This window comes from Streptopelia decaocto (genome assembly GCF_964273445.1).
Source record: "Streptopelia decaocto genome assembly, chromosome: 19".
Taxonomy (NCBI): Eukaryota; Metazoa; Chordata; class Aves; order Columbiformes; family Columbidae; genus Streptopelia; species Streptopelia decaocto.
This window is the reverse complement of record NC_138674.1, coordinates 2680828-2706155: the sequence shown is the minus strand read 5'-3', so window position 1 is coordinate 2706155 and position 25328 is coordinate 2680828. Positions and strand designations below refer to the sequence as shown.

The following is a 25328-nucleotide window of genomic DNA, read 5'->3' as shown; positions in this document are numbered from 1 at the left end:
GGCTTGCTGCAGCCCTCCTGTGTCCTGCTCCAGGATGGTGACAGAGGAGGGACGGCTCCAGCAGTGACTGCAGTGCCTGCTGCTGTGCCAACACGGACGGGGCATGGCCAGGGAGCTCCCACCCAGCCCTGTTCACATAAGCTGCTCGCAGGGTCTTACCCGAGCATGTGGTGATGAGCCCTGATCCTGCAGCAGCAGCTGATGCTGAGAGGCCAAACAAACCCCCCCACCCTGCAACACATGGATCCAGCCCCCAGGCAGCAGCCTGGAGCAGCAGCCTGGAGCAGCGCAGGGGCACGAAGGACAGCCAGAAGGATGCCAGGCAAGCAGAGTTACAATTACTGAAATCCCAGTTTGCATTTATTCTCCCAGTTAGGCAGTTCGGTTTACCGGTGCAAAGTCCATGACCAACACAGACTGGAAGAAGGCATTACTGGCGGAGCTGGGCAGAGGTGCTGCCCCAGCGCGGGTCCCAGGAGCAGAGCAGTTCTGCACACAGACAGGGCTGGAAATGGCCCTGGGCAAGTCTGTATAAAAAGCTGGTGTGTGCCCACACGGCCAAGGGGAGCGGGCAGAGCACCTGAGGGTGCAGCAGACCCTGCACATGAGCTGTGGGCAGCAGCCAGCGGCACCTCCTGCTTCTGCAGCACCTGCCGGAGCTGGAGAGGGAGAGCGAACACCGCGGCAATCCCCACGGGAGAGGTGAAACCAGGGAGATCGGTACAAAATGGGGCAACACGGAGAGCTACACAAACACCCGGCCCACAGCGAGCAGCGGGAACTGAAGGCACCGGCCTCTCACAGCCCTGGGGTGACACGGGGACACCCACGGGCTCAGGTGGCAGCTCTCGTGTGGAGGGTTGGGGGCAGATACTGGCACCACAAGGTCCCACGTCGGCCGTCTGCCAGCGCTCCCTCCCTGCTGGCGCAGGCAGCGGGTGCAGGCAGCGGGTGCAGGCAGCTGCCTGCTGGCCCGCTGGGCTGCTCACAGCAGCGGGCAGCCCCGGCGCTTCTTGTTCTTCCGGACCTGCAGACCCGCACGGGTGGCCATCTCAAAGACCTCCCGCACGCCCTCCTTCGTCTTGGCCGAGCACTCAAGGTAGCCAAAGGCATTGATCCTGTTGGCCATGTCCCTGCCCTCCTCGGGCTTCACCGGCTCCTGGAAAGTGTTAAAAAGAGGGTTGGGAAAAGCACAGTGACTGCCCTTGGGGCATCCAGCCCAGGATTCACATGCCAAAGAAAGATGGGACAGACTTCTGAGCAGGGCCTGTTGCAACAGAACATGGAGTGATGGTTTTAGACTAAAGGAGGGAGATTCAGGCTGGACATGAGGAAGGAATTGTTGCCCCTGAGCGTGGTGAGAGCCTGGCCCAGGTTGGCCAGAGAGGTGGTGGATGAACCATCCCTGGAGACATCCCAGGCCAGGCTGGACGGGGCTCTGAGCAACCTGAGCTGGTGAAGATGTCCCTGCTCATGGCAGGGGGGGCACTGGGGGAGCTGAGAAGGTCCCTTCCAACCCAAAGTATTCTGTGATTCTATGAAAGGGGAGCCCCAGCGAGGTGGCATAGGAAGAGGCGGATGCTGGCCAAGGCAGCAGGACCCAGGACTGTCCCCAGGGCTGTCCCCACCTGCTTCATCTTGGCCAGCTCCCGCCGCGTGTGCTCATCGTTCCGCAGGTCCTTCTTGTTCCCCACCAGGATGATGGGCACGTTGGGGCAGAAATGCTTCACCTCTGGCGTCCACTTCTCAGGGATGTTCTCTGCAATGAGCACACGTGGACCCCCTGAGCTGAGAGGCTGCTCCCCCACCAGATTCCTCAAATCTGCAGGAATCAGCTCTGGGCTTTTCCCACGGGAAGGGGGGAGCTCACATGGGGGATTCCCAACATCGGGGTGGGGGATTAGCAGCAGCAGCCAGACCTGCAGGAGACCCAGACCCCCCTCCTTGCACCCTGGGCCCTACCAAGGCTATCTGGGCTGTCAATAGAAAAGCACATGAGGATAACGTCTGTGTCCGGGTACGAGAGGGGACGCAGCCTGTCGTAGTCCTCCTGTCCCGCCGTGTCCCACAGGGCCAGCTCCACCTGTGAGGGGAGAGGGATGCAGCTCAGCAGGACAGCAGCAAGCAGGTTTATCTTCCTCAGTTATAGCTATAGAAAGGGTTTGGAGCATCTTTCTGATGAGGAAAGGCTGAGAGAGCTGGGACTGCTCAGCTGGAGAAGAGAAGCTGAGAGGGATCTGATCAATGGGATCAGTATCTCAGGGTGGGTGTCAGAGGATGGACCAGACTCTGTTCAGTGGTGCCCAATGCCAGGGTGAGGGGCAACGGGCACAGACTGAAACACAGAAGGCTCCATCTGAACACGAGGAGAAAATTCTTTGCTGGGAGGTGCCAGAGCCTGGCCCAGGCTGCCCAGAGCGAGTGTGGAGTCTCCTTCTCTGAGACATTCAAACCCGCCTGGACCCACCTGTGTGATCTCTGGTGACCCTGCGTGAGCAGGGCTGGGCTGGGGATCTACAGAGGTCCCTTCCAACCCCAACCAGGCTGGGATTTTGTGATACAGTTTTCCTCAAGCTGGGGCAGGTTCAGGATGACCCAGAAAGGTCGGAACCACGGATGCGTCTGAGCCGTGCACATCAACCCATGTGGCAGCACCAGGTGGTGGCATCGCCAGCGCGGGACTGAGGGGACAGGAACAGCTCCAGCACCCCGTGATGGTTCTTACCTGCTTCCCATCTACCTCTATGTCAGCAATGTAGTTCTCAAACACAGTTGGTACATAGACCTCAGGGAATTGGTCCTTGCTAAACACAATCAGCAGACACGTCTTTCCACAGGCACCATCTCCCACAATCACCAGCTTCTTCCTGATGGCCGCCATCGCTGTGGGGACAAGAGTGGGGGAGTGGGACAGAGCAGAGAACCATAGAAACATTTTGGTTGGAACAGACCTTCAAGATCATTGAGTCCAACCATTAACCCACCCCCTGGCACTGACCCATGTCCCTGAGAACCTCATCTCTGTGTCTGTTCAACCCTCCAGGGATGGTGACTCCAGCACTGCCCTGGGCAGACTGTTCCAATGCCCAACAGCCCTTTGGGGAAGAAATTGTTCCCAAATTTCCGATTACAAATTCCTCCGGGCAGACACTGTACTCCAGATTTCACCCGGGCACACTCACCAGCTCACAAATAATCTGATCAGCAGCAGGAACACACCAAGCCAAGCTCTCAGAGGTCTGGGCAAGCACAACCTGCACGCCTGGCACCTGGCGCCAGGCTGGCCCTGTCCCAGCCCATTTGACAAAGGAGCCTTTGCCACATAATGACCGAGAGCTGACGCTGGCACCGGCAACAGGAGAAGCTGCCAGCCATCACTCAGCAAACAGAGCTGAAACCTCACAGTAAAGCAGGCTGCTTTCTGCCCCAAGTCAAAGGGATACAGTCCTGCAAGTTAAACTATGCCTTTACATCCTAGAGTTTCAAAAGAAGATGACAGCCAAGCCTGGGAATTGTGTGGGACGATGCCATGAAATGCCTGCTGAGGCATCTGAACAAGGCACAAGAAAATCGGCGGTGGTGGGATCACATCCCTCCCCAACCCCTGGCTCAGAATCTCTTTCCCATCCCCAGCTCCTCAGACACTTCACCCCAAAGAGCCCAACCCTGTGCACCCACAGCATGTCACCCACTCATTGTCTCTGCAGAAATCCTGGGTGAGACGCACACTGACAGCTCAGGGTTTAATCCCTGTAAGGGCACAGGCTGCTCTGAGGGCTGGGGGAAACGACAAGTGACCAGAAAACTGCTCAGAAAGGCAGGGATGCTCCATGTCCTCCAGCCCCGCTCCAAACCGCGGTACCCAGGGCAGCAGGGTTGGAAGGGACAGTTTGTGCTTGAAGCATCAGGGATGTGCAGAGGAAAGAACCGTGCGGGAAGGATGCTCACACCTACGCAAATGCACCGTGCTGGGACCAGTTTGCACTGGGATCATGCTGGGAAGGCTTGGACATGGCAAACCTTGCATTTCACCAGGACACTCACATGGAGCCTTAACAAAAGCCCAGCACCCATCCCCTCCTAGGGTGATCACACCCACACCCTTCTCTGGAATAAAAAGAAGGAAAAGAGAAAAACCCAAGCAAGGTTGCTTCATAATTAGCTGCAAGAGAAGGATTAAGAAATTAGACTCAACAGCTGACTTGCATTTCAAAAGCGGCCTGAGGAGAGCTCCTCTCATCTGCATACTTAGCAGGTCAGTGCTAAGCTCCTGCCTGGAGGAAACCCTGTCCCCAGGGCTGTCACACAAACCCTGTCCCCAGGGCTGTCACACAAATGCCTGGGAAGTCTCAGGGACCACCACAGCTCTCACAATTCCAACTGCCCAACCCACCGTGTGGCTGGGGCAGGAGAGAGAAGGTTTAACCCAAATCTGGGCCAGATCTTTGCAGGTGACAAGCACTTTGGCTCACAAGCCGGAGCAGGAATAGTCTGTGGCTGCTGAGTGCTGTGGAGTCATTAATAAAAATAGTAAACTCATCCTGAGGAGACATGACATGTGTGTGATGGAGCCAGATAAAAGGGCTGGAGGAGTCTGTTGCCTCCTGCCCACCTGAAGAGAGGTTCCTTCAACTCTTGCGGACAGCACATCCCTGGGGACATAAGAAATGCATCATCCCCCTTGCAAACCATCCTCCTCATCTGACCAAAGGCTTGGCCTCTCTCCAGCCGTCACCTCCACAGCACAGAAAAAGGAGAGCTCATGGGCAAAAAGTCTGTTTACTTAGACAGAAAGTTCCTTTGCCCACAGCAAAATGTGATTTGCTGCTTTGTGGCTTCGTATCTCAAAGACAAACAGAGGAAGAAAGGTGGTATGGGCTGCAGTGCTATCTAATCCCCAGAACACAGAAGGAGACACATCTGCAGCTCCAAGAACAGAGGATACCCAGGGAGATAAACACCCGCTCCAGACAGACAGCAAGATCTGCCTGTGCCCAGTCTGCCAGACATCGGACCTAAACAACAACAACCGGAGTGTCCCAGTGCGGTGATGCAGCCGTCCCCCCCACCCGCACACTGTCCCGGCTCCAAACCAAGCAGAGTCCCCGCACCCAGAGCTCCTTCCCACGGCCTGCGGTGTCCACCCTGCCCCGGGACGGGTCCTGAGCCCGGCGTCATGCTGAGCGGTGACTCAGAGGGCAGAGGCACCGTCCCCACCCAAAATCACAGCACGATTCATTCCATTACTCACGAGAGTGGCCCAGAAATAGCCCATTACTAATGCAGAGCTGGCATGCAAAGCAAGCAGGACGAGAAGGCTGTGAGCATCGCGTTCACCAGTGGGCTGCCCCGGCCGTGTCCTCGTCCCCTGAGCCAGCCAGAGTGACACGAGCACTTGACGCCGGTGGCACTCTGCTTGGGGGACATCAGCTCCTCTGCCAGGGATGCTCTGTCACTCAGCAGGACAAGGCCAGTCCCTGGGACCCTGCACTGTCCCCAGATTGTGAGCAGATAAGAGAGTGGAAAACGTGGAGACAGTTTGAGGAGGATAGCTTTGCTACAACTGCTAGCAGGCCAAATGAGTAAAAGGACACAGTCGCTCACATCAGACGTGGAAATTCAGATTTTAAACTCTGCTGAGCATTAACCATCCGAGTTACAGCAAAGGCTGCCCAGCCAGGACGGCAATTCAACCTGGCCCAGACGGCACCTGCAGATTGGGGACACGAGCAGCACTTGAGGTGCTTCACTGGAGATGCTCGTTCCCAGAGATAACGCAGGGGAGCAGCGACTGTGCTGGCACCTCCCGCAGAGCAGCGCCAGGTTTGGTCTGTGCCCCAGTCCCGGCAGTGCCTGTGGTGACCACACCGGCTTAATCCTGAGCAGGGAGCTCCTCCAGCATGCCAAGGAATGGTAATATGAGGCCAAATTGCTCTGCTTTCCAAGCAGCTATTCTAAAGCCATCATCATAAAACGAGCCCTTGCATTATTGCTTTGTGCCTCCAAATGTGAAGTTCCTGCTGGGCAGGAAACGGGGAATTCCTCTGGCAGCAGGATGCGGCCGTCAGCCAGTGTCTGCTGCGGGATCTCAGGAAACAGCAGGGAAGGACGGTAACACTTTGAAGAAAGGCTCAAACAAGGGATAGAAATCTTTCAGCGAAGCTCTTTGACGAGACTCGAGCTCCCTGAGCCAACAGAGGGGTTTTGTTCTAAAGCAGAAATTCCCAAGCGCTGCTGCTGGCGGCCGCACCCCGGCTGGACCTGTCACACCACCTATCAGCAACACCAGGTGAATATCTGTCCTGCCCACAGCCCTGGCCGCAGGCACAGCCCTGAAGCCAGGGCTGGCGGGGACAGAGCCGTGCTGGGAGCAGCCCTGTCACAGGGACACCCCCCGCTCCCCACAGCCCCCAGGGGTTCATAGTCCCACTATGAACAAAACCTCCTCATCCCCAACAAGCAAAGAGCGGAGCGAGGAGGGTCAAGCCTCCAGCAGCACTCACGCAGCAATAGCATTGCCCCGGTGAACTTGGCCAGAGACAGAACAGAGCTGGGGCTGGTGTTGACAGGACAAGGGGTGATGGTTTTAAACTAAAGGAAGGGGATTCAGGCTGGACATGAGGAAGAAATTGTTGTCCCTGAGGGTGGTGAGAGCCTGGCCCAGGTTGGCCAGAGAGGGGGTGGATGAACCATCCCTGGAGACATCCCAGGCCAGGCTGGACGGGGCTCTGAGCACCCTGAGCTGGTGAAGATGTCCCTGCTCATGGCAGGGGTGGCGCTGGGAAGGTCTCTGCCAACCCAAACTGTTCCATGATTCTATGATTCCTGCCTTGCAGAGCTGTCCCCAAGCATCTCCTCACAGGCTGCCTGTCAGATGATGAGAAAATATTTCTCTGCCCCAGCAGCTCTCTGGTTGCTCCCCCGAGACTGGAGCTCAGGGAACGGCCAGCGCAGTATGTGCAGCCCCATCACCCCACAGCCCAGGCAGCCATCCAGAACCCCCCGCACCAAAACACAACCACAGCAGGAAAAAACACCTCCTTGAACAGACAGACCTTCCTGGCATTGCTGTGTCTTCAGCTCAGCTAAACTTTGCAATGGTTTAACAAACAAAAGCACCCAAATGCTTGGTCGGACTGTTTTGATTTAACTCCTCTTTGAGAAGGAGCTGGGCTAACGCAAAACAGACCAGGCTCAAGGTTAGAACCGCCACGAGGCATGTAACTGGGTTTTAAACCCTCCAAACACAAACCTCAGGCTGTGCAACATGGATCACAGACAAGACCCAAGGGAGCTCGCAGCATCCAGAGAGCACACAACACCAGCAGGGAGCACAGAAGATGTTTTCTAACCAGCGCAGCCAGGGACGAGCTGTCTCTGCTTCTAAACATGGCTGTGTGTGCACAGGGCTGCTGCCATTGCGAGGGCACCTCAGGACAGGACCCTGCAGAGCATCCACCGGGCAAACAAGAGCCACTTTGGCCACCAACCGAGCTGCCAGGGCATGGGGGGGACCTCCCCTCTTGCTCCACCAACAGGGCAATCAGCACAAGCAAGGACCCCCCCAAAAGTGTGTGTCAAGGCGGCAGCTGCCCCCAAATTAATTGGAAAGAGATTGAAAGTGTTTGGGGACAGAATGACAGAGGCACACAGGTCATTTTTGTGAATTAACCAGCAGAAAGCCCTGCAGTGCTGTTGCACAACAAAAACAGTTTTAAGTTGGTAGGACTTGCTGGCATAGTTGGTGCAATCAAAATGAAAGTGATCTTCCAGATGAAAATCTGACAGGTATGCGCATCGAGGGGAACTTAATTTGCTGAGACGTCTAAATCACAGCCACAGCAGCACAGGACAAGTGTCCTGGCAAGCGTCTCGGCTATCAGAGGGACTCTTATATAGAAGCAAGTTCCAAAAAGGGCTTGAAGCGAAGAGCGATGCCAAAGGGAAACGCGCCGGCCAGGGCAGAACTCGGGCTCCAAGCTCCTGGGCTGATCGCAGCTCGGAGCCCATCAAAGTGCCGCTGGTTTTGGCAGAGCAGCAGCTGTGATTTCAGGCTCACGCACCCCCCGGGCAGGCCAAGCTGTGCCTTTCAGCTGAGACCAGCATCCAGCTTACACCACCAACCATCGCTGACACCCACAGCACGACCCACACCCACCCGCAACACCAGCGCCCGCTGCTTGGAGCCTTCCCATCCCACCTGCCCCGCTGCCAAAACCACCCGGCACCGAACACCCAGGACAGGAGCTGTATTTACCCCTGGGAAAGCATCCTGAAGCTTTTGCTTAAGACCTAGACCTGCAATATCCAAAATATAATGAAAAAAGGAGCTCAAACTCAGTGATTTTAGATCTTATAATTTTTTTTTCTGAAGTTGTGAGCTATTTTTCAGGCAGTCTGGATTTATAGCATGCTCCAGCATGGCAGTGAAGGGCAACTACCCCGATCCAGACCCAAAGCAGAGCGGCTTGTTTTCATTGCTAAATCCCACAAAAACATCCACAAGCAAACACAGGGAAAGGGACTTCGAACAGCAGAGTTTTAAAGCCCAAACAAGGCTTGAACCACAAGTGCTTGTGCTTTGTGGGAAAACGCCGCCTGCCCTTCACCTCCTTTTCCAAAAGACATCTTGCCACGTTCTTATTTTACCTCCCATAGAAGCAACAGCTTTCCCGCACTCGTGGCCACACAAGTGTCTTGCTGAAAGCTCCAAGTAACGTGCCACAACGTCCGCGGATGCCTGTCCTTGTGCAGAGCCTGACTGCCCCAGAGCCAATCAATATTTGCTAATGCATTCCTTACTTTTCATGTCAATACGCCTCTCCAGTGTAAACAGCAAGTTAGGAGGTGAGCCTGGTTAAATGCTCCCGATAACCTGTTGGAAGACAGTGACTTGGCTTATTTTCCACTTAAAAACATTTCCCTAGAGAAGCTGTAGCTGTCAGGAACATGGATTCAATTTAAAGTCCATAAAATCCCACACAGCCTTTAGCTATACTACTTGTGGCCGAGAAGGAGGAGCTGAACATAAATTAAAACTGTGCAGACACCAAAAAGCACTTGAAAAAATGAAAATAAAATGCAACTGGTCTCAGTGAAATACAGACAGCCAAAGCTACTGCCTCCTCATCTCTGGTTTCACAACCTGAGCACTTTGCTGGGGATGCAGCACAGCTCAGCTCAGCCGGGTCCCCGTCCCCAGCCCACCCCCCGTGCAGACGAACCCTGCAAAGCAGCCCCAGAAATCAAACTGCTGCTTTCCCAGGGGGTACCAAGAGACTGAGAGTGGATTTAGGGGGTTTGGTTGCTTCTGGGAAGACTTGGCTGCCTGATTGTTAGTGCTGGAAAGGGCCGCGCAGTCATGGTTTTGGAATGCTCCCTTGCTCCTAAGACATTACATACACAATTATTTCTCCTCCCCCCCGCAAGCCCCCCTAACATAAATGTTTAAAAATGAACTCAGCAGTAAGCAAAGGGAACTTTTTTCCTTTTTCTGAAGAAAACACAGAACGGCCACTCCGTGACCGAGGCCGCACGCAAGGACGCTGCTGGAGCAGGGGGATGTGAGGGGGAACGGTGGGACGGGGCGGCAGCCCCCAGGCTCTCAGCCCAGCCCAGGTCGGTCACCAGCTGGGGGACAGCGGGGACCCCTGTCTGGGCAGCACCCACAGGGCAGGACCTACAGTCCAAGGCCACCCTTGTGGGACAAACCACGGTGGCCAAACCGCCACTGACCCATCCTAACCCCACGCCCAGGGACCCCACCCACCCATCCTGCCCCACCCATCCCAGCCAGAGCACCCACCTCCCATGCCCAGCTCCCCCACGGCACCCCAGCGCTGACCCCCCATCCCACCAGTGCCAGTAATCCCAAATCCCAGTTTCCCCAAACCCCACCAGTAACCCCAGACCACACCAGATCCACCAGACCCCATCAGTAACCCCGCACCCCGCCTCCCCCCCACCCCAGCACTGACCCCAGGGTCCCCCACACCGCTCGGCCCCCCAGGCCCCCGCTCCCCGAGCGCTGCCCGGCCCAGCCCGCACCTCTCTCCGCCGCTGCCCCGGTCGCGGTCCCGGTCCCAGCTCCGGCCGCGGCTCCGCAGCGGCTCGGGCGGTGCCGCCCCGTCCGGGGGCCGCCCGCGGAAGGCGGGGCGGGAGCGCTTGGAGCCGCGCTCAGCTGAGCCGAGCCTTGCTGAGCCGAGCCGAGCCGAAGGGCGGGGCCGGGGCCGTGCCCCTTCCCCGCGCAGCCCCCGTGGGGCCGCAGCCAGCCTGGGCTCCCGCAAAGGGGTTTTTTGTCCTCATTTTAGGTTCCTGGTGCCAGGCAGGATGGGGGGCGATCCCGGCGCTCGGCTCCCAGAGCTGCCAGGAAGGGCTGAGCTGCTGCTCCCAAAAGCCCCTCCCGGGTAGGACCAATAGCAAAGACCACCCCGTGCTTTGCCCCCTAAACAGGAATCCTCCACCACCACCATGGGAGCCCTTTTCGAGGAGACACCTCTCCCCCTCCCATAAGCTTTATTTATGGCAGCGCCAAAAGCCACCACCAGCAGAAGCAAATCCCAGCAGCCGAACCCCATCGCACCCCTCCTGCATCCCCCACGTGCCGCCCAGCCGGCTGCTCGCTCCTTAGGGAAGACCATCAGAAACAGTGGGGGTGTGAGGGACGTGCCTTGTCCCAGGATCTCAAGTCCCCTCTGCAGGGGCACTGAGAGAGGGGGACTGTGACACATCGGGCCCCACACCGAGGTGACTCCCTGGGGTCTCCTTTCCCGCTCTGGGCTGTCAGAGAGGGAGGACCCGGCTGCTCCTCCCCATGACACCCCAGCTGCAGGGCTGGGTCCCTGCCAGGGAGAGGCAGCCCCAGGGTCCTGGCCCAGACCCAGCCTCATAAACTGCTGCTATTTTAAGGGCTCGGAGACAATTTTTCTTAATTTATCAAGCCCCAAGCCAGGAGCTGGGTCCAAAGGAAATGTTTCCTTAATAAAAAAAAAGGGAACCACAGAGGAAGCTTTAAATGCAGTCTCTGCCTCCTTGCTTTATCCAGCAGCTCCCAGGCAGTGACCTGGAAAAGCAGAGCCAGTTCTCAGCCACCGGCACAAAGAGCTTCACGCCAGGGGAACAGGGCTGTGCAAACAAGTGTGGGGGAAAACACGTGAGCATCAAGAGCACCAGGTAGCAGTCAGGGGCACAGGGGACAGCAGAGAGGCTTCCAGCAGGCAGCTGGTGCTGGCCACCAGCAAACCCAGGCAGCACCGTGAAGAATCTGCGGTTCCCATTCACCATTGACAGCAGAGGGATGGATGCTCCATGGGGTCCAGCCAGCACCAAGGGCAGAGGGACAGTAGCTCACATGGCTCTGCCTGGGCCTGTTTGCTACCAAGCCTGCCTACGTCAATTAATCAGAGCTAATTGGCTTTTCGGTAAGTCTTCTTTGCAGGAGCTCTGCAAGAAAGACTTTGAAGCAGGACCGCAAGTGGCAAAACCTTTATTCAAACACACTGTGCTACACAAGGACAGGCTCCTGGCCCCAGTGTCACTCCCTGTTCTCTTCAGCACAGATGTCAATAGGTTAAAATCTTGCTGGATAACTTTCACTTCTCATTAAACACACCCAGTTTATTTACATCTCACTGATTACAAGAGACAAACAACATTCACCAGAGGTGACACTTGACAAGAGCTGGCTGCACCCAGTGACAACAGGACACAAACTGCGGGTGCCACAGAGCTTTTCCAAAACAAGGGAGCACGGCCCAGCAATCCCCATCACCCCACTGCCAGGATGGGACCATCCTACATGTTTTTGGAGTGTTCAACACCCTGCAGAGGTCCAGGAAATGCATCCTCCAGGTCAGAGGTATGTGTGATGCAAAATAAGATCCTGTGCAGACAACAACTGCTGCTACAGCTCTGCTCAGCACCAGCTGTATTAAGAAAAAGGACAGAGTTGGCCACCCCTCCCAGTCACAACCAAGCTGCTTTTATTCTGAGTTTCCAGCCCTCAGCTAAGCAGATCCATGCAGCACGTTTAAGCTGTTAAGCTGGGCTGAATAGGGCTGCTCTGTGTGCAGCTGCTGCTCGGCAGTGGCCAACTTAGAACCGCTCAAAAATATAGACACATTCATACAGACTCCCCACACCAAGGAAGGATTTAGACATTTTTCCAGCTCAGCTCTCCACTTAATAATAAATAATTGGCTCCAGAAACACAGCAGTGATCCAAGGCATGAAGAGGGGTGGGGGAAGAACCCGTAGCACAGCCAGTGCAATAGCTCATTACTGCCCAGGGGCTCTCAGTGTGCACAGTGACCAAGTGCTGCCCCAAACCACAGACTAGAACAAGGTACACAGCTGGGACCAAGGTGTGAGGGGCCAGTGTCACTAGTGCAAGTGTCACAGGGCAGGGGGAGATGACTGCAGCAGCAAGGACACATTTCTCCAGGTACCAGTGTCCCACCAGCACAACAGCCATTGCACATCCTTGGAACCAGCACACCCAAGCCTGGGATGAGGTGCAAAGGATACACCGAGAAGCCAGGAAAGATTTGGGGCTTTTCACGGCAATGAAAAACGTGGCAGCATAAAAAAAAGAAAACCACCCTTCAAACCCAGTCCCTGCTCTCTGGTTGATGCCTTTCCATCTCCACCAGGGCTGGGATGCAGCAGGTAGAGATGGATGCTCCAGGCAGGGGCACAGAGGCTCCGGGTTTCTTACTCTTCTCACAGTCAGTTCAGGAAGCAAGTGCTCACAGGAGAGGTGGCCCCAAGGCAGCAGCGGCATCCTGCTCCCCTCCATCCAGGCAGGGTGAGCCCCTCCGCCCTGGGGTCTTCGGGCATCACGTGTAGTTGCCTGGGCCACCCAGAGGGATCACAAAGACGGAAATGTCGTCGCCAGAGCCCAGCTTGTCATTGGCCAGTCGCCAGCCCCGCTCCTTCAGCACCCCCCTGGACCGCACCACCAGCTCCTGGGCCACCATGGTGTACCTGGGGACAGATGCAGCAGCTCAGCAGTGACGCCAGAGCACCCAGATCCCCTGATGCATGCTGCAGTCCCTGGAGGAGCTAGAAGTGCAGGGAAGGGTCTGTTGGAGAGATCTGAGCTCAGACACATCCAGGGGAGCATCACACCAGCACCAGCCTCAAGGGACATGTGGCCACAACACTGCTCCAAGGAGCAAGGAAGATGTTATAGAGCAGGACACACTCATCCCCAGCCTGCTTTCAGCTCACCTGCATGGGTCGTTGGGCTCGTAGCTTGTCAGCACCTCCATCACCACACCAGCCACCTCCTTGTCATTGGTGACATCCCAGAGCCCATCGGTCCCCAAGACCAGAACATCATCAGGGCAGTGCTCGTACTGCGTGAGGTCGTAAACCCTCACCTGGCAAGCAACAGGGCAAGATGTGACAGTGAGGGGCGGAGGAGGCCCACGCCACCATGGATCTGGTCACCCCGACCGGCTCCAGCTGTCACAGGAACCCCTGGGCACAGAGCAGCCAGGCTCACCTCGGGGACACAGGACAGGAAAGGCTTGATGTGGATGTTGGAGCTGAACACCTTGAGGTCATGGTCTCCCAGGCCCCGTGTGACCCCAATCGTGGCCATCACCCGAGCCTGGAGAACAGCAAAAATCAAAAGAAAGCTTTTAAGCTGCTTCATCTCCACCTCCATTCCCAGCTGAGAAGCTGTAGCATTGGAACAGCAACAGCAAATAGCAAAAACAGGCTGGAAACCCTCAGCTCGGCAAGCACAGGTGGGAAGCGACCCCCACACAGCTCCTACCACAGCACTTCACCTTTTTGCCTTCCCCATAGATAAGTGGAAACTTCAGGTCATCCTCTTCTATCTTTTTGTAAGCCCTGGTTAAAAATAAGCCAGAGACAAGGTATCAGCAGGTGAAGGCTTCCAGCACCTGCCCACTCAGGACACAGTATCCCAGGGGCACCCAGCGTGACACAGCCCCTGTCCCACAGGAGGCTGGAGCTGGGACCCTGGGCGCAGAGCCTGCTGGGGGATGAGGGAGTGTTACCAGCCATTCATGTTTTGGTCTCTGTACAGCATCTTCTTCCCCAGCTCCTTGGGCTGGATCCTGCGGGGGAACTCGAGGTGGGTGAACTCCTTCCCCAGCAGCTCGGGTTTCAGGAACGCCTGCGGGGAGATGCGGTGGCTCAGCCACAGGGCTGGGAGAGCGGGATCCCAGCAGCAGCGCCCGCATCACCTCACCAGGCACCACAGCAGGAGACCCACCAGCCTGCCGGGACCTCGGCTACAGCATTTCACAATGGGAATAACAGAGAAGGCCAGGCTGGATGGGGCTCTGAGCAACCTGAGCTGGGTGAAGATGTCCCTGCTCATGGCAGAGGTTGGACTGGATGAGCTTTGAAGGTCCTTTCCCACCCAAACCATTCTATGATTATATGATCAGTTGATACCACCTCAAACAGGTGGTAGTAAAGCAGCTCTAAACCACCCATCTGTGCTACATCCAGAGGGGAGACAAGAGCTGGCAAGAGCCACACCAACACCCAGCACGAAGGTGATGCTTTTGTATAGAGAGTTTTGGGAAATAAGGATCTCTGAAAGGGAGAATCTGGAATTTGCTCAGGAGGAGTTCGAGCCACTTCCCGGGACCCCAGGCTCAGCACAGCACTTGTCCAAGGAAAGGAACAAGAAGGTCTTTTCAGAAACTGTGATGAAAGATAAGAAGCAGCACTGAGCCCTTCCCAGGACAGCACCAGCAGCCCCAGAGCCTCCTGCTGCACAGCGTGCAGGGGACGGGGAATAGGGAGAGCAGGAAAATGCAGGTGGAGGAAGAAAGAGCTGAAAGAAAGGAGGAGAACCCTGGGGAACAGGGCAGGGTTTAGTGCAGAGGCACGGAGAGCCCCATCCCGCTCCAGGGGGGATCCTGACCACGGCCTGGGCCCCGTGCAGCAGAGCGTGTGCCTGGCCCCCTGCCTGCGCCCTGCCCAGCGCAGCGGCTGGAGAGGATCCCACTCGCACCAGTTTCCTCCTCTCGGTCATTCAAAAATAGACTCAAGGAAAAAAAAAAAAGCGCCTCGGTGTTTTTCCAAGTACGTTGCAAGCCAGGAAATCGCATCCAGCAAGACCTCCTCCAACACAAACGTCTCTCCTCTGCGCTGCCATCAGAGAGGTCTTTATGACCTTAAAAAGTCTCCCTGTGTGGCACAGGGCGGCAGGAGAGGGAGAGCTTTCAGGAAGAAAAACTAGAAACCTGCTGGCACACGTCGGTGCTCCGTGTCCCCAGGGAGCAGCCGGGGAAGAAACTAGAGCTTGGTGTGAGCTCTGCAGCTCCTTCGAGCATGAGAGGGAGCAGAGCCATGGAGCAGGACATGATGGAGCAAACCAGCCCCAGGCCAACAGCCCAGGATCCCCAGGTCCTGGCCAGGCACAGCCCCTCACACTGACCCCACAGCAAATTGGGGCTCCACAAGCCACAAGATGCCCACACACCAGTGAGCCAGGGCAGGTCTCCATGTCCCAGAGTCTCTCCTCAACCCAGCGAGCTGGCTGGGATGGACAAGCGCCATCAGAAGGGGCTGGGAGGTGGCTCGGCAGGAATTAAGTTAGAATAAAGGTCTTTCTTACTAAAAACTGCAGCCTCTGCCTCTCTGTCTCTGGAGTAAACTCCCTGGACATTGGAATGATTTCCCCGTTACGGATGATAATGGCCCTGCAATGAAACATGGAAGGATGAGATTAGAGAAGAGGAAAGGAGACATGGTGGGGGAGCTAAGCCCAGCTCTACGGGGCCAATTCCCTGCTCAGGCTGTAAAACCCATTCCCTGCCGCAAGGTGGGGGGCTGTTTAACGGCTCCGCTGTAGCTAAACCCCCCCTATAGCCCCCAAGCAGGCAGGGCACAGCTCCCTCCTGCACGGGATAGGGGCAGGGAGGAAGAGAGAAATGGAAGAGAAGCATGGGGCAGAGGAGAATGAAGCAGAGCAAACCAAAAGGACAGGAGATGGTTAGAAAAGGAGCAGCACAAAGGTGGCAAACCCTCCTTTAGAGGGGGGCTGCACATGGGACAGGCAGAAATGGCCAACAGCAGGACGCGGCTGTGAGTGCCCAGCACACACCAGCACCACGGCTCACTGCAGGGGCTGCTCCGATTGATTGTTGTGTTAAAAAAAAGTCTAATTATGAGATGTTTCTAGAGGTCATGGGGGGATTGAGGATCTCCAACACAGGTGCCACACCTGCTGCAAATGCATTAATACACCCAAGGAAATGCATCTATCAGTCAAAATCCTTGGGCTCCAAGCTCCCCTGGGACTTGTCTGCACATAGATTCGCATGCCCTTCTCCTGAAACAGCTCGCCAATATGAACTGTGTCCTAAAATGACCTCTTGCACGTTTTCTGTTTTGAAAGCCTTGCTGAGGGCAACATTCACTGGGTTTGCAGCCCAGGCCAGCGCATGATCCAGAGCCATCTGGCAAGGAGACAGGACACTGCCAGAACGAGAAAACCCCAGATTTTGGGAGGTGATTCTGCAGCCATCTCTGTGCACCAGGCAAACACAGAGATCACGGCAGGGCACGCTGTCCCCAGGGTGGGCAGGCAGGGGGGACTCTGGCCTCCCCAGGACAGCCCAGCTTCAGGTGCTCCTCACCAGCTGTGTCCCCAGCACCACCCCGCTCTACCAGGGTGCCCCCAGATTACCAGGTGAAGGGCGGGGGCTGCCTGGCAGGGCTGTACCTGCTGTCACCGGCGTTGGCCACGTAGAACTTGCCCATGAGGTAGATGGCAGCCAGGGCACAGCAGCCCCCAGCCAGGCGCTGGGACACCCGCTCCCGCTCAATCTGGTCGTCCTGGGGAGACAGAGAGCAGCTCCAGGCAGGGAGGGCAGGCGGCCCCACGCCAGCAAGCAAAGCTACAACAGCCCAAAATAGCGCCTGGCTGCTCCAGCAGCACCTCGGCTGCTGAATAAGCCAAGCTCTCGATCCAGATGGGGAGCAGCAGTCAGATGGGGCCCCGGCACCTTTCCCCATGTAGCCCAGGGACGGCTGCAGGGTAACAGGGGACATGGTTTCACCAGGGCAGCAGAGCAGGAAGGAAAGAGCAAGATAGGAGGGGAGCAACTGAGATTGTTGGAACAAAGTGCCATGAAGCTCTCTGCACCTGCACAGGTCCAGAGCCCAAAGCCTCTGTGTCCTGAACCCCAAAACACAGGAGAACAATGCAGTGCCCTCTCCAAGACCCCCCTCCTCACTGCAGGGCTGCCTTTTGCCAGCAGGGACAAGCCAACACAGACACAGACAGCAAGGGATGTTTCCAGGGGACACCTGGGTGTCCTCGCAGGCAGGGCCTCACCATGTTCTTAAAGGCATTCTCAATGGCACCAATCACCAGGCTCTCGTGAGAAACTGCTTTCTCCAGGTGAAACCGTGGTGCAGCATCATTGGGGACCTCCCCGTCATACTCTGCAAGGGACACCCGGCTCGGCTCCGCGTTGTGCGGTAGGCAGATGGGAGGTGGGGAGGGGTCTTGCAGGACGTCCACGAGGTCCCGGAGCTGCTCACAGATGTGCAGATGGAGCCTCTTGGATGCCATGACAGCAGCGCCGCTGCCCGCGTGGCCATCAAACAAGGCCCAGTAGTGGAAATAAAAACCCTTCCTGTCCTGCAGAGAGAGAATGGAAGGTTAAGTGAGCCTGGGAGGAAGCAGATGGGATGGGAATTCAGAGCAGCTGGGGTCACCAGCTGAGAACTGCAGCACAGGGCTTTGCCTCCAGCTTGCAGGTCCCAGCACAGGCAGGAGCGATGTGGCAGCTGATCAAGAGTGTCTGGACACAACAGACTGGACAGACAGCCAGGCTGGTCCCTGGCTCCAGCCCAGCGCTGTGTCAGGCACCTCGTGCTGCCAGCAGCACATCTCTGGCAGGCAGCTCCTCCAAAGGGGAGGCACGACAAGGCCAGTGCAGCAGCCTCCTCTGCAGCCCTCTGGGGCATGCGGGCCAGCAGCCTCCTAGCCAGCCAGCCCTGGTGTGGTCCAGCAGGGCCAATGGCCACAGCTAGCCCAGGAACCAAGGGAACTGCTGAGGAAACAGTGGTGGGCAAACATCACCACGTGCCCCATCTCATGTCCTGCCACAAGGCATCCTCCCTGTTGTATCCCCAGTTCTCACCCCATTCAGCTCCCCGCTGCCTTCCCTGGACGGCAGCCGGCCCCTCGGGCTGGGTCTCCTCTCCACGAACACCACCTCGCAGCACGCCTGATCCTCATTGTGCTGGCTCTTCCCCGCATTTATCACCCTGCCGAGAAGAAACAAAATATAAAGGCTATTTCTTTCACACTGTGCTCCAACAAAGGCCACCCTGCAGCACCTCACCCCTGCATCCCCCATTTGTGCCCCCATGTCCCCAGGGATGCTCTTTGCAGGTGAGATGTCCCAGACCAGTTGCAGAGGTTGATCTGGGGTCAGTGCTCACTCCCACCAGCACAGCCAGGTCCGGGGGGGCACAGCCACCCAGGCACCCACCCAGGGAGTCGACCAGAAAACCTGTTGGCTTTTTACTGCAAGTCCTAAACGCAGCAACTGCCTGAACCCCTGCACCAGCCTCAACACACAGCCCCAGCCAGGACCCCTGGACACCCAGCAAAGAGATCACAGCCTCATCTGTGTCCCACCACCTCTCAGAGGGAACAGGTGCCTCAGGGAAGGAGAGAAAGCAATGAAGACGAAACCAGCAGAACTTTTGTAAAAAAGATTCACATGAGCTTTTCACAGCCTCTGCTGGCACAGCAGATTTCAGGACTAGAGTGCAAAACCCGCTCACAGGAGGAAGCTGTCACCATGCACAACAAGATGAGGTTTTTCCACGTGTACTTTTCAAGCGGTTTACAGACAGAAGTATTAGGAGACAAAAGAGAAGTCTTACTGCTGAACAGAGGGTGGGTTTTGTTCCTGGTACTCCTACCCCAGTATATCCTGGGGCAAATTAACATCTCAAAAATCTCCCTAGAATACTGGGGACATCGGCCTGAGTAAGGGATCCAGAAGTGGACTGACAGCACTGAGCAGCAAAGGTGGCCTTCAAAGCCTGACCTTCACAGCTTGCCTTCAGTAAAGGATGGGACTAACAGAGAGTGAAAAAAGAGAATCGGGCCCTCGAAAGGGAAGTCGCAATCAGGTCCCACTCCCCAGACAGCTTCAATTCCCTCCTCCCGGAATTCAAGGAGAACCGCAGCAGTTCCTTCACCCCTCAGTGTCAGTTCCCCATCAGCAACGCTGGGTATTATGAACATACGCGCAAAAAACAAACAAAAAAACAGAAGAGCCTGAAACCCCCAGGGATGGGTAAGAGCACAAACCCGCGCTGCCGGCTCTGCCATCAGGGGGCATTTACAGAGCGATCTACCCATCTGCAGAACCAGCCGCAGCTCACCGCTCACCGCCCTGCCTGCGACCCAGTTTAGCTCCCGAGGATCCCACAGTGGTGCAAACGCTGCCAGTTCCAACACCACCCCCCGCTCCGGGCTGCAAAGACCCAGCCAGAGCGCGTCCAGCCCCGGCCCCGACGGCACCCCCGCCCCGGCCCCCCCGGTCCCGCTCACTCGGCGTAGCCGGTGCTCCAGGGCAAGCGGCGGCGGCCGTCGCGGGGGCTCTGCACCGCCCGGCCCGCCTGGTCGTCGGCGCGGCGGAGCTCGTCGGGGGTGAGCTGGAGGAAGGCCGGCCGGCTGAAGGAAGCCCCCACCGGCGACCCCCCGTCCCCGCCGCCCCGGGGCTCCGCGGGGGGCTGCCCGCCCGCCCCCGCTCCCAGCCCCGCCACCAGCTGCGCCACGGCGGCGCGCACCCGCGGCAGCATGGCCAGCCCAGCTAAGCCCAGCCCAACCCGGCTGCGCCCGCCGCTCCGCCCCACGGCCCGCCCCGCTCCCCCCGAGTAGGGAACGGGGAGGGAAGCGGCGGGGGAAGCGCTCAGCGTGTCGCCCCGCAGTTATTCGGTGCACAAGCCACCCGGTTCCCAGCCCAGGAGAAGGGAGAGCCCTTGAGAGGGGTCACCCCAAACGCAGCCCGGAGCTCCGGGGGAACTCTCCGCTCTCAGCCTTGGAGGGATGAGCCAGAGCTGCGCAGCCCCGCGAGAAGCAGCTGCGGGAAAGTCTTTTACCGGCTGTAGGAGGAAAAGCAGAGATGCGTCTACAGGAGAGATGGGTTCGCCCTGCCCACGCGTGACTGTTCCCCTTCCAGTGCTTTGCCGGCAGATGAGCAGTTGGTTTCCTGGCTCTATCTTCCCAGGGCTCCAGCAGAGCCACCGACTCCGATACAACATCCCACTCCAACGACAGGTGTTTTGTCACTCTCCCTGTGCTCATCAACAAACCCAACCCATTCGCAGCCATGCCAGGCTATTAATAAACATCCCGCCTGCAGAGGAGCAAGGAGTTAATGTGAGAGGACTGTGAGCTGAATCTCTCCAATCTCAGCTGCTGTACTCCAGCACTGATCAGGACACAGATTTAGCTGGCCCAGAACAACATATTCCCACTGGCTTAGAGAGTGAATCTGGCAGCTTGAACAGCATCACTTACTTAGCCCAGCCTCAGCATCTCCCTTCCTCTGGGTTCCTATGACAACAAAAACACTGCTGAAAAAAAAAAAAACCATTATTTGTCTACTATGTAGTAAAATTGAGACTATTTCCTGAGACTTGCGTGCATCAGTGCTCTCAGCTTCCTATGAGAACTGTCTGTTTTTCTTTCTGTGCAAGGTCAGAGCAAAAACAAAGCTCTTACTGCTGGTTCTAGAAAACCCTCTATATACTCTAGCTGTCTTCTTCATACAGAGCTCTTTTAGCTCTATTAGATTGTTACAACCACTCTATAGAAGTTATTGAGCACCCCATATTCCCATATTTTAATCCCCAGTTTTAGGCTATTCAGCAACTTGCCTTTTTAAGGCCCTCACACCCAAACTCTCCTTTCCCACTCTGCTTTCTACTGCTTGCTCACACACCCCTGTTTAAAGCTGCAGCTTCATTTTCTACCCTGCTTTATACCCACTGTGCACCTGGGTGTCCCAGCTGTTGCTTGACTCCAATTAAAGTGTTCCCCAATAAATATGCCCCTGGTCTCCTATTACAGGTGTTAAAATATTGAAAGAGAAAGCTGGAAGCAGTTTGGATCTGTGCCTCTTTGTGTTAGAAGACTAGATATGATGCTGGTGGCCTTATTAGCAGCTATATGCACAGTTCTTTATTGCATCTTATATTAAATGGTCAGATTTTTTTGTCACTTCTTAGAATTAACTGTAGGGATCCCTGAAGTCTTGTATAAACTACTGAGCTGCCCAGGTAAGAATATTTCTCTACTCCCAGCTTTTTGCTTCTCTGTATGCTTGCAGGAGCTGTGTGTCCTTGTACCCTGTGCTGCAGCTGCCCCCAGCCCCTTGCTGCTTCTCCATCACCCTGTGGTCCTTTTGCTAGTGGGGTCTTCCTGGGGATGCTCAGCAGCGGTAGGAGGTGGTTGTTGGGGCTGCAGGGAACTGAGAAGGCGCTGGGTGGCGACACAGGCTGCACTACAGCCCTGGGATCTGGTCCAGCCCAGCGACGCATCCCACCGGTTGCCCCGATTCTCGGGGTGCAAATGCTGCTGAGGAGGGGGCTGCGATGGGCTACGCCAAGGGAGAAGCCCATCAGCCTCCTCCTGCCCTTCTCTGGTGAGGGACAGCAAGGGTAGAAAGTCTGTCTGCCTCATAGAAATTATTTTATGTTTCCTGGTTCTGTCTGGTCAGTGTAGCTCTCTAGAAGCTGCTTTGGGGCTTATTATAGTTGGGGGGACTAGGGAGCCCTGTGGTTTGGCTGGTTTTGCAGCCCTGGCACAGGTTACACAGTTTCATGTATTTCTGTCACTAGTCAGGACCCCTCTGGTCCTTCTCCAGCAGCCCTGGGTCCTCTCTCTCTGCTCCACATGCCTTCCCCCTTGTGGTAGCTCTGATCACACAGGAGGGTCTCAAATATTATGAGTGCTATATCTTCTGTGTTATTAAGGTTGCAAATCACCGGATTCTCTGGGGAATGTTTCTCTCCTCTGTAGGGCTGCCAATCCACCCTGTGCTGCTGAGTCACCAGGATGCTTTCCTTGGAAAGAAGGAAATGGCAATTTCCAGAATTACTTCTGTGTGAGGCTGATCCTGTTCTGTATTTGTTGTTTCTGTTATGCTAAGCACTGTGCAGAAAGAATGGTCTGACATAAAAACATGTGGTAAGAATGCTCCCTGGAACAATGCAATGCTAATCAGTGTTTTCTAAGAAAGAAGGCTACATTTCCTCCTATTCATCCTGCCTGCCAGCTCAATGTGGAGTTTCCTCCTTGTCTGTGGGTCTGGTGTTCCTCTTCCCAAGGCTGCCTGACATGTGTCTGGGGACACAGATTGAGTCAGACTATGAGATTGAGGAGGCAAATGCCAGTAAATGGCCACTTTGGATGTCACTGGCTCTGCCCATTGCCCTTCCCACCACTTGGGATTCCTGCCTGGAATGCCCAAACTTCCCCTGCCTGAGCACAGGGCCAGGTGCTCATCCTTCATGGGAATGGCTTCAGGTGGGCCTTGGATGCTTTATTGGGCAGATCTGTTGTTCTCTGTGATTCCTGCTAAACCCACCAGCTTTCTGCTTCCAAACTCAGCTCTGGAGATGCTTTACTCCCAGGCTGTGCTCACTGAGCTCTTCTTAGCAAAATTAAATTATGACAACTCCCCTCAAGTGGGTGCAAAGCTGGGGAGACTTTCTCCTGCAGCATCCAGAGCTGTTGGGTGTCCTCAGGCTGGTCTAAACCCAAGGTTTCTCTGCATTGTTTGAGGCTTCTGCTGCAGCTGGACAGTGGGGTTTCATTCCCCCCCTCAGCTGGCTGCCTCCCTGCCCCACAGCTCCAGGCAGAGGATGAGTTCTTGGATCCTTCTCTCTCCCTAATCTCCAAGGGTTTGCCTGTGCAGATTAGAGGGGATGTAAGGTTATGGCATCATCTCTGTTTCTGGACAAAGCTATGTGAAAATGATAACGAAAACGATTCCTTTTAATTTCTAGAGGGGAACTGGATGAATAATTTTCAGAAGTCCTTTTTAAATGAAAAGCTGTACTTCAAAGGAGTAGAGACCTCGATTCCTTTCAAAAATCAATTTTTCTCTGAGGAGAGCAGCCCTTTTGCTGGTTCTACCTGTCTCTGTGTAGGACAAGGGGAGCTGAGCTCCCCGGGGCAGCAGCCACATGTGCATGGGGAGCACTGGGACCGATAATCCCCTGCCAGCCAGCTGCTGCGATACACACCCATTCAAATACTAGTAGCCCAGGAATTAGTCTGAAATTGTTATTTTGCTTCATTTCTTGTGCAACCACTTAGCATTTAAAAAATCCTTCCTGAGTTTCATCGAAGTTTGATCATTCAGCTGTGTTGCTGAGCCCCGAAGGAGGTAGGACGAAGCCAGGATATTTCTTTGTGAAAGAATGACATGTTGGTGGCATTTAAGCCAGAACAGAAGTAAATTAAACATCTAGATCATAAAAGTACCAGAGGATGTTTTAAAATAGGCTCTTTGCAGCAGTGCATTAGTTGAGTGCACAGCTTTACTGTGTAATGAGCAATATATTAATTTATAATTAGTCTAATACAGTGAAGCTCAGCAAATAGCTCTGTGCACTCTGGATAATTCATCAACAGAAGCAGCAGCTCTTAATGGTTTCCAAGGTTTGCCTGTCCCCTGTAATTGGGAAGTTCAGAATTTATTGTTATTTCTTTTAAGGGATAATTTGATTGCAACCACCCATCTTTGTTCTGTGCCTGTTCCTGCTCGAGCACAGAAAAGCTCTTGGAGCATCGCAGCTCAGGGTATGTGACCTCTCTGCAGGTTGATGTAGTCAGGGCTTTGCAGACCACATAACTTGGTGTTGGTGCAGGTTTCCTGCAGGTTTTTCACCCTCATCTCCCCCTTTTGCAGAGGGGGGGTCAGCAGATGAACCTCCTTGGGTCCCTTGGCTTTTCCCCCCTCTGCTGCTGCCAAAACTGCCTTATCCCTTTCACATTGCCTGAGGGATCTCTGTCCTAAATTCTCCTCTCAAAGGCTTCATGAGTCTGTTCTCATATAACATCACCTGACAGTAGAAACGCAGAAGGACAGTAACAAATGTATGATAATAAGGCCACTCGGAATTTATGAAGCCTTTGGAGGTTTTATTTTTCAGTTTGGAAGCTCAAACCCAGATCCCAGAAGATACAGGGACCCTGAGCAGGGCTTGTCCCTGCCTGTGTGGTGCCCTCCTTTGCCCTGTATTATCAGTCTGGGAATCTGCACTGAAATTCCCTGTTGTCAGCAAAGTCTTTGGAGAAGAGAGAAAACTCCTCAGAGTCAGGTGCTCTGTGCTGAGACAGCCTGGAGACACTGGGGCCTCGTCAGAGAGGTGGATAAACCAGCTTGAATCTCAGTGCAGTGACACTGAAAACGGGGTGGGACAAATCTTCCCCAAGAATAGAATGTCAGGAGTTCCGCTGTTCACAACTTCAATAAAATAATTTGTACATCTCTGCCTATTAGCTGCTGCTAATTGATCACACTGATTTAAAGTCTTCTGTGCCCATCTGCTTTGATATAACCATCTAACCCTGAGTTTTCTGCCTTTGAAAAGCACGTTGGTCATCTATAGAGTACAGAAGGGTTCCAGGCATGTTGATAGCCCTCCAGTCTGAAGGGAAATGATTTCCTATGTGGTAGCAGGAGTGTTCATCATGAATATTTTTCTAGTGCAGTTCCTTTCCTTGCCAAATCTCTTGTGTTACAGGTACTAAGAACTGTTTCCTTTTTTCCTCCTTCCCGCCCAGTACAGTAATGAGCTCCTGGCAGAGGGAAGAGGGTGATGCTGATGGCTGCTGCTGGACAGTCGAACAAGTCAGAGGGAGGAGGAAATACTGTGTTCACTTCACAGAACTCAGATGAAATCAGTTTTTCCAAAGTCTTAATTCTTCCCCTGCATTGAAACGCTGTGATCCGGAAAGAGGCACGTCTGCATTTCTGTACTGTTGCATCAATAAAGAGCTTGGGTTTTGAAGGCTTCCTTATTGAATAATCTGGCCTAATTTAATTGGAATTTGGCTGGTGTGAAAGGTAGTTTTTGATTGCATTTGCTCTTGATCATTTCCATTAAAACTTTGAGATCTGAAAAGTAATATGCTTGTATTTACTTATCATAGCAATGGAGATCTGAATTGGCAGACTCTCTATGAAATTACCCGATGAATACAAATAGCACATTTAGTTTGGTTTCATATTGATTTTTGCCATTATTATTAAAACCCTCTGATTTGAAGAATGAGGTGCTTGTAT

The 25328-nt window shown here is 55.0% G+C and overlaps 2 protein-coding genes across 3 annotated transcripts; both read right to left on the bottom strand.

Annotated features, from left to right (window-relative positions):
• Nucleotides 1–332: 332 nt before the first annotated feature.
• On the bottom strand, nt 333–10157 carry RHOC (ras homolog family member C). 2 transcript variants are annotated; one of them, XM_082069301.1, is made up of 6 exons: nt 10048–10130; nt 8803–8875; nt 2726–2883; nt 1963–2083; nt 1629–1759; nt 333–1159 (listed from the first exon to the last, which is right to left on the bottom strand). In XM_082069301.1, the coding sequence occupies exons 2-6, from the start codon at nt 8807–8809 to the stop codon at nt 986–988; spliced, it is 591 nt and encodes a 196-aa protein (XP_081925427.1). In that variant the 5' UTR covers nt 8810–8875; nt 10048–10130; the 3' UTR covers nt 333–985. The 2 variants fall into 2 exon arrangements, with proteins under 2 accessions (XP_081925427.1, XP_081925428.1); XM_082069302.1 differs by lacking the exon at nt 8803–8875 and having other exon boundaries at nt 10048–10157.
• Nucleotides 10158–12145: 1988 nt separating this feature from the next.
• Nucleotides 12146–19827, bottom strand: PPM1J (protein phosphatase, Mg2+/Mn2+ dependent 1J; the record flags this gene model as incomplete). The annotated part of the gene is made up of 10 exons (XM_082069429.1): nt 12146–12984; nt 13231–13382; nt 13508–13615; nt 13797–13860; nt 14031–14149; nt 15608–15692; nt 16718–16830; nt 17333–17641; nt 18147–18273; nt 19577–19827. 10 exons carry the CDS (start codon nt 19825–19827, stop codon nt 12837–12839), a joined length of 1476 nt encoding a protein of 491 aa, XP_081925555.1. The 3' UTR covers nt 12146–12836.
• Nucleotides 19828–25328: the final 5501 nt, after the last annotated feature.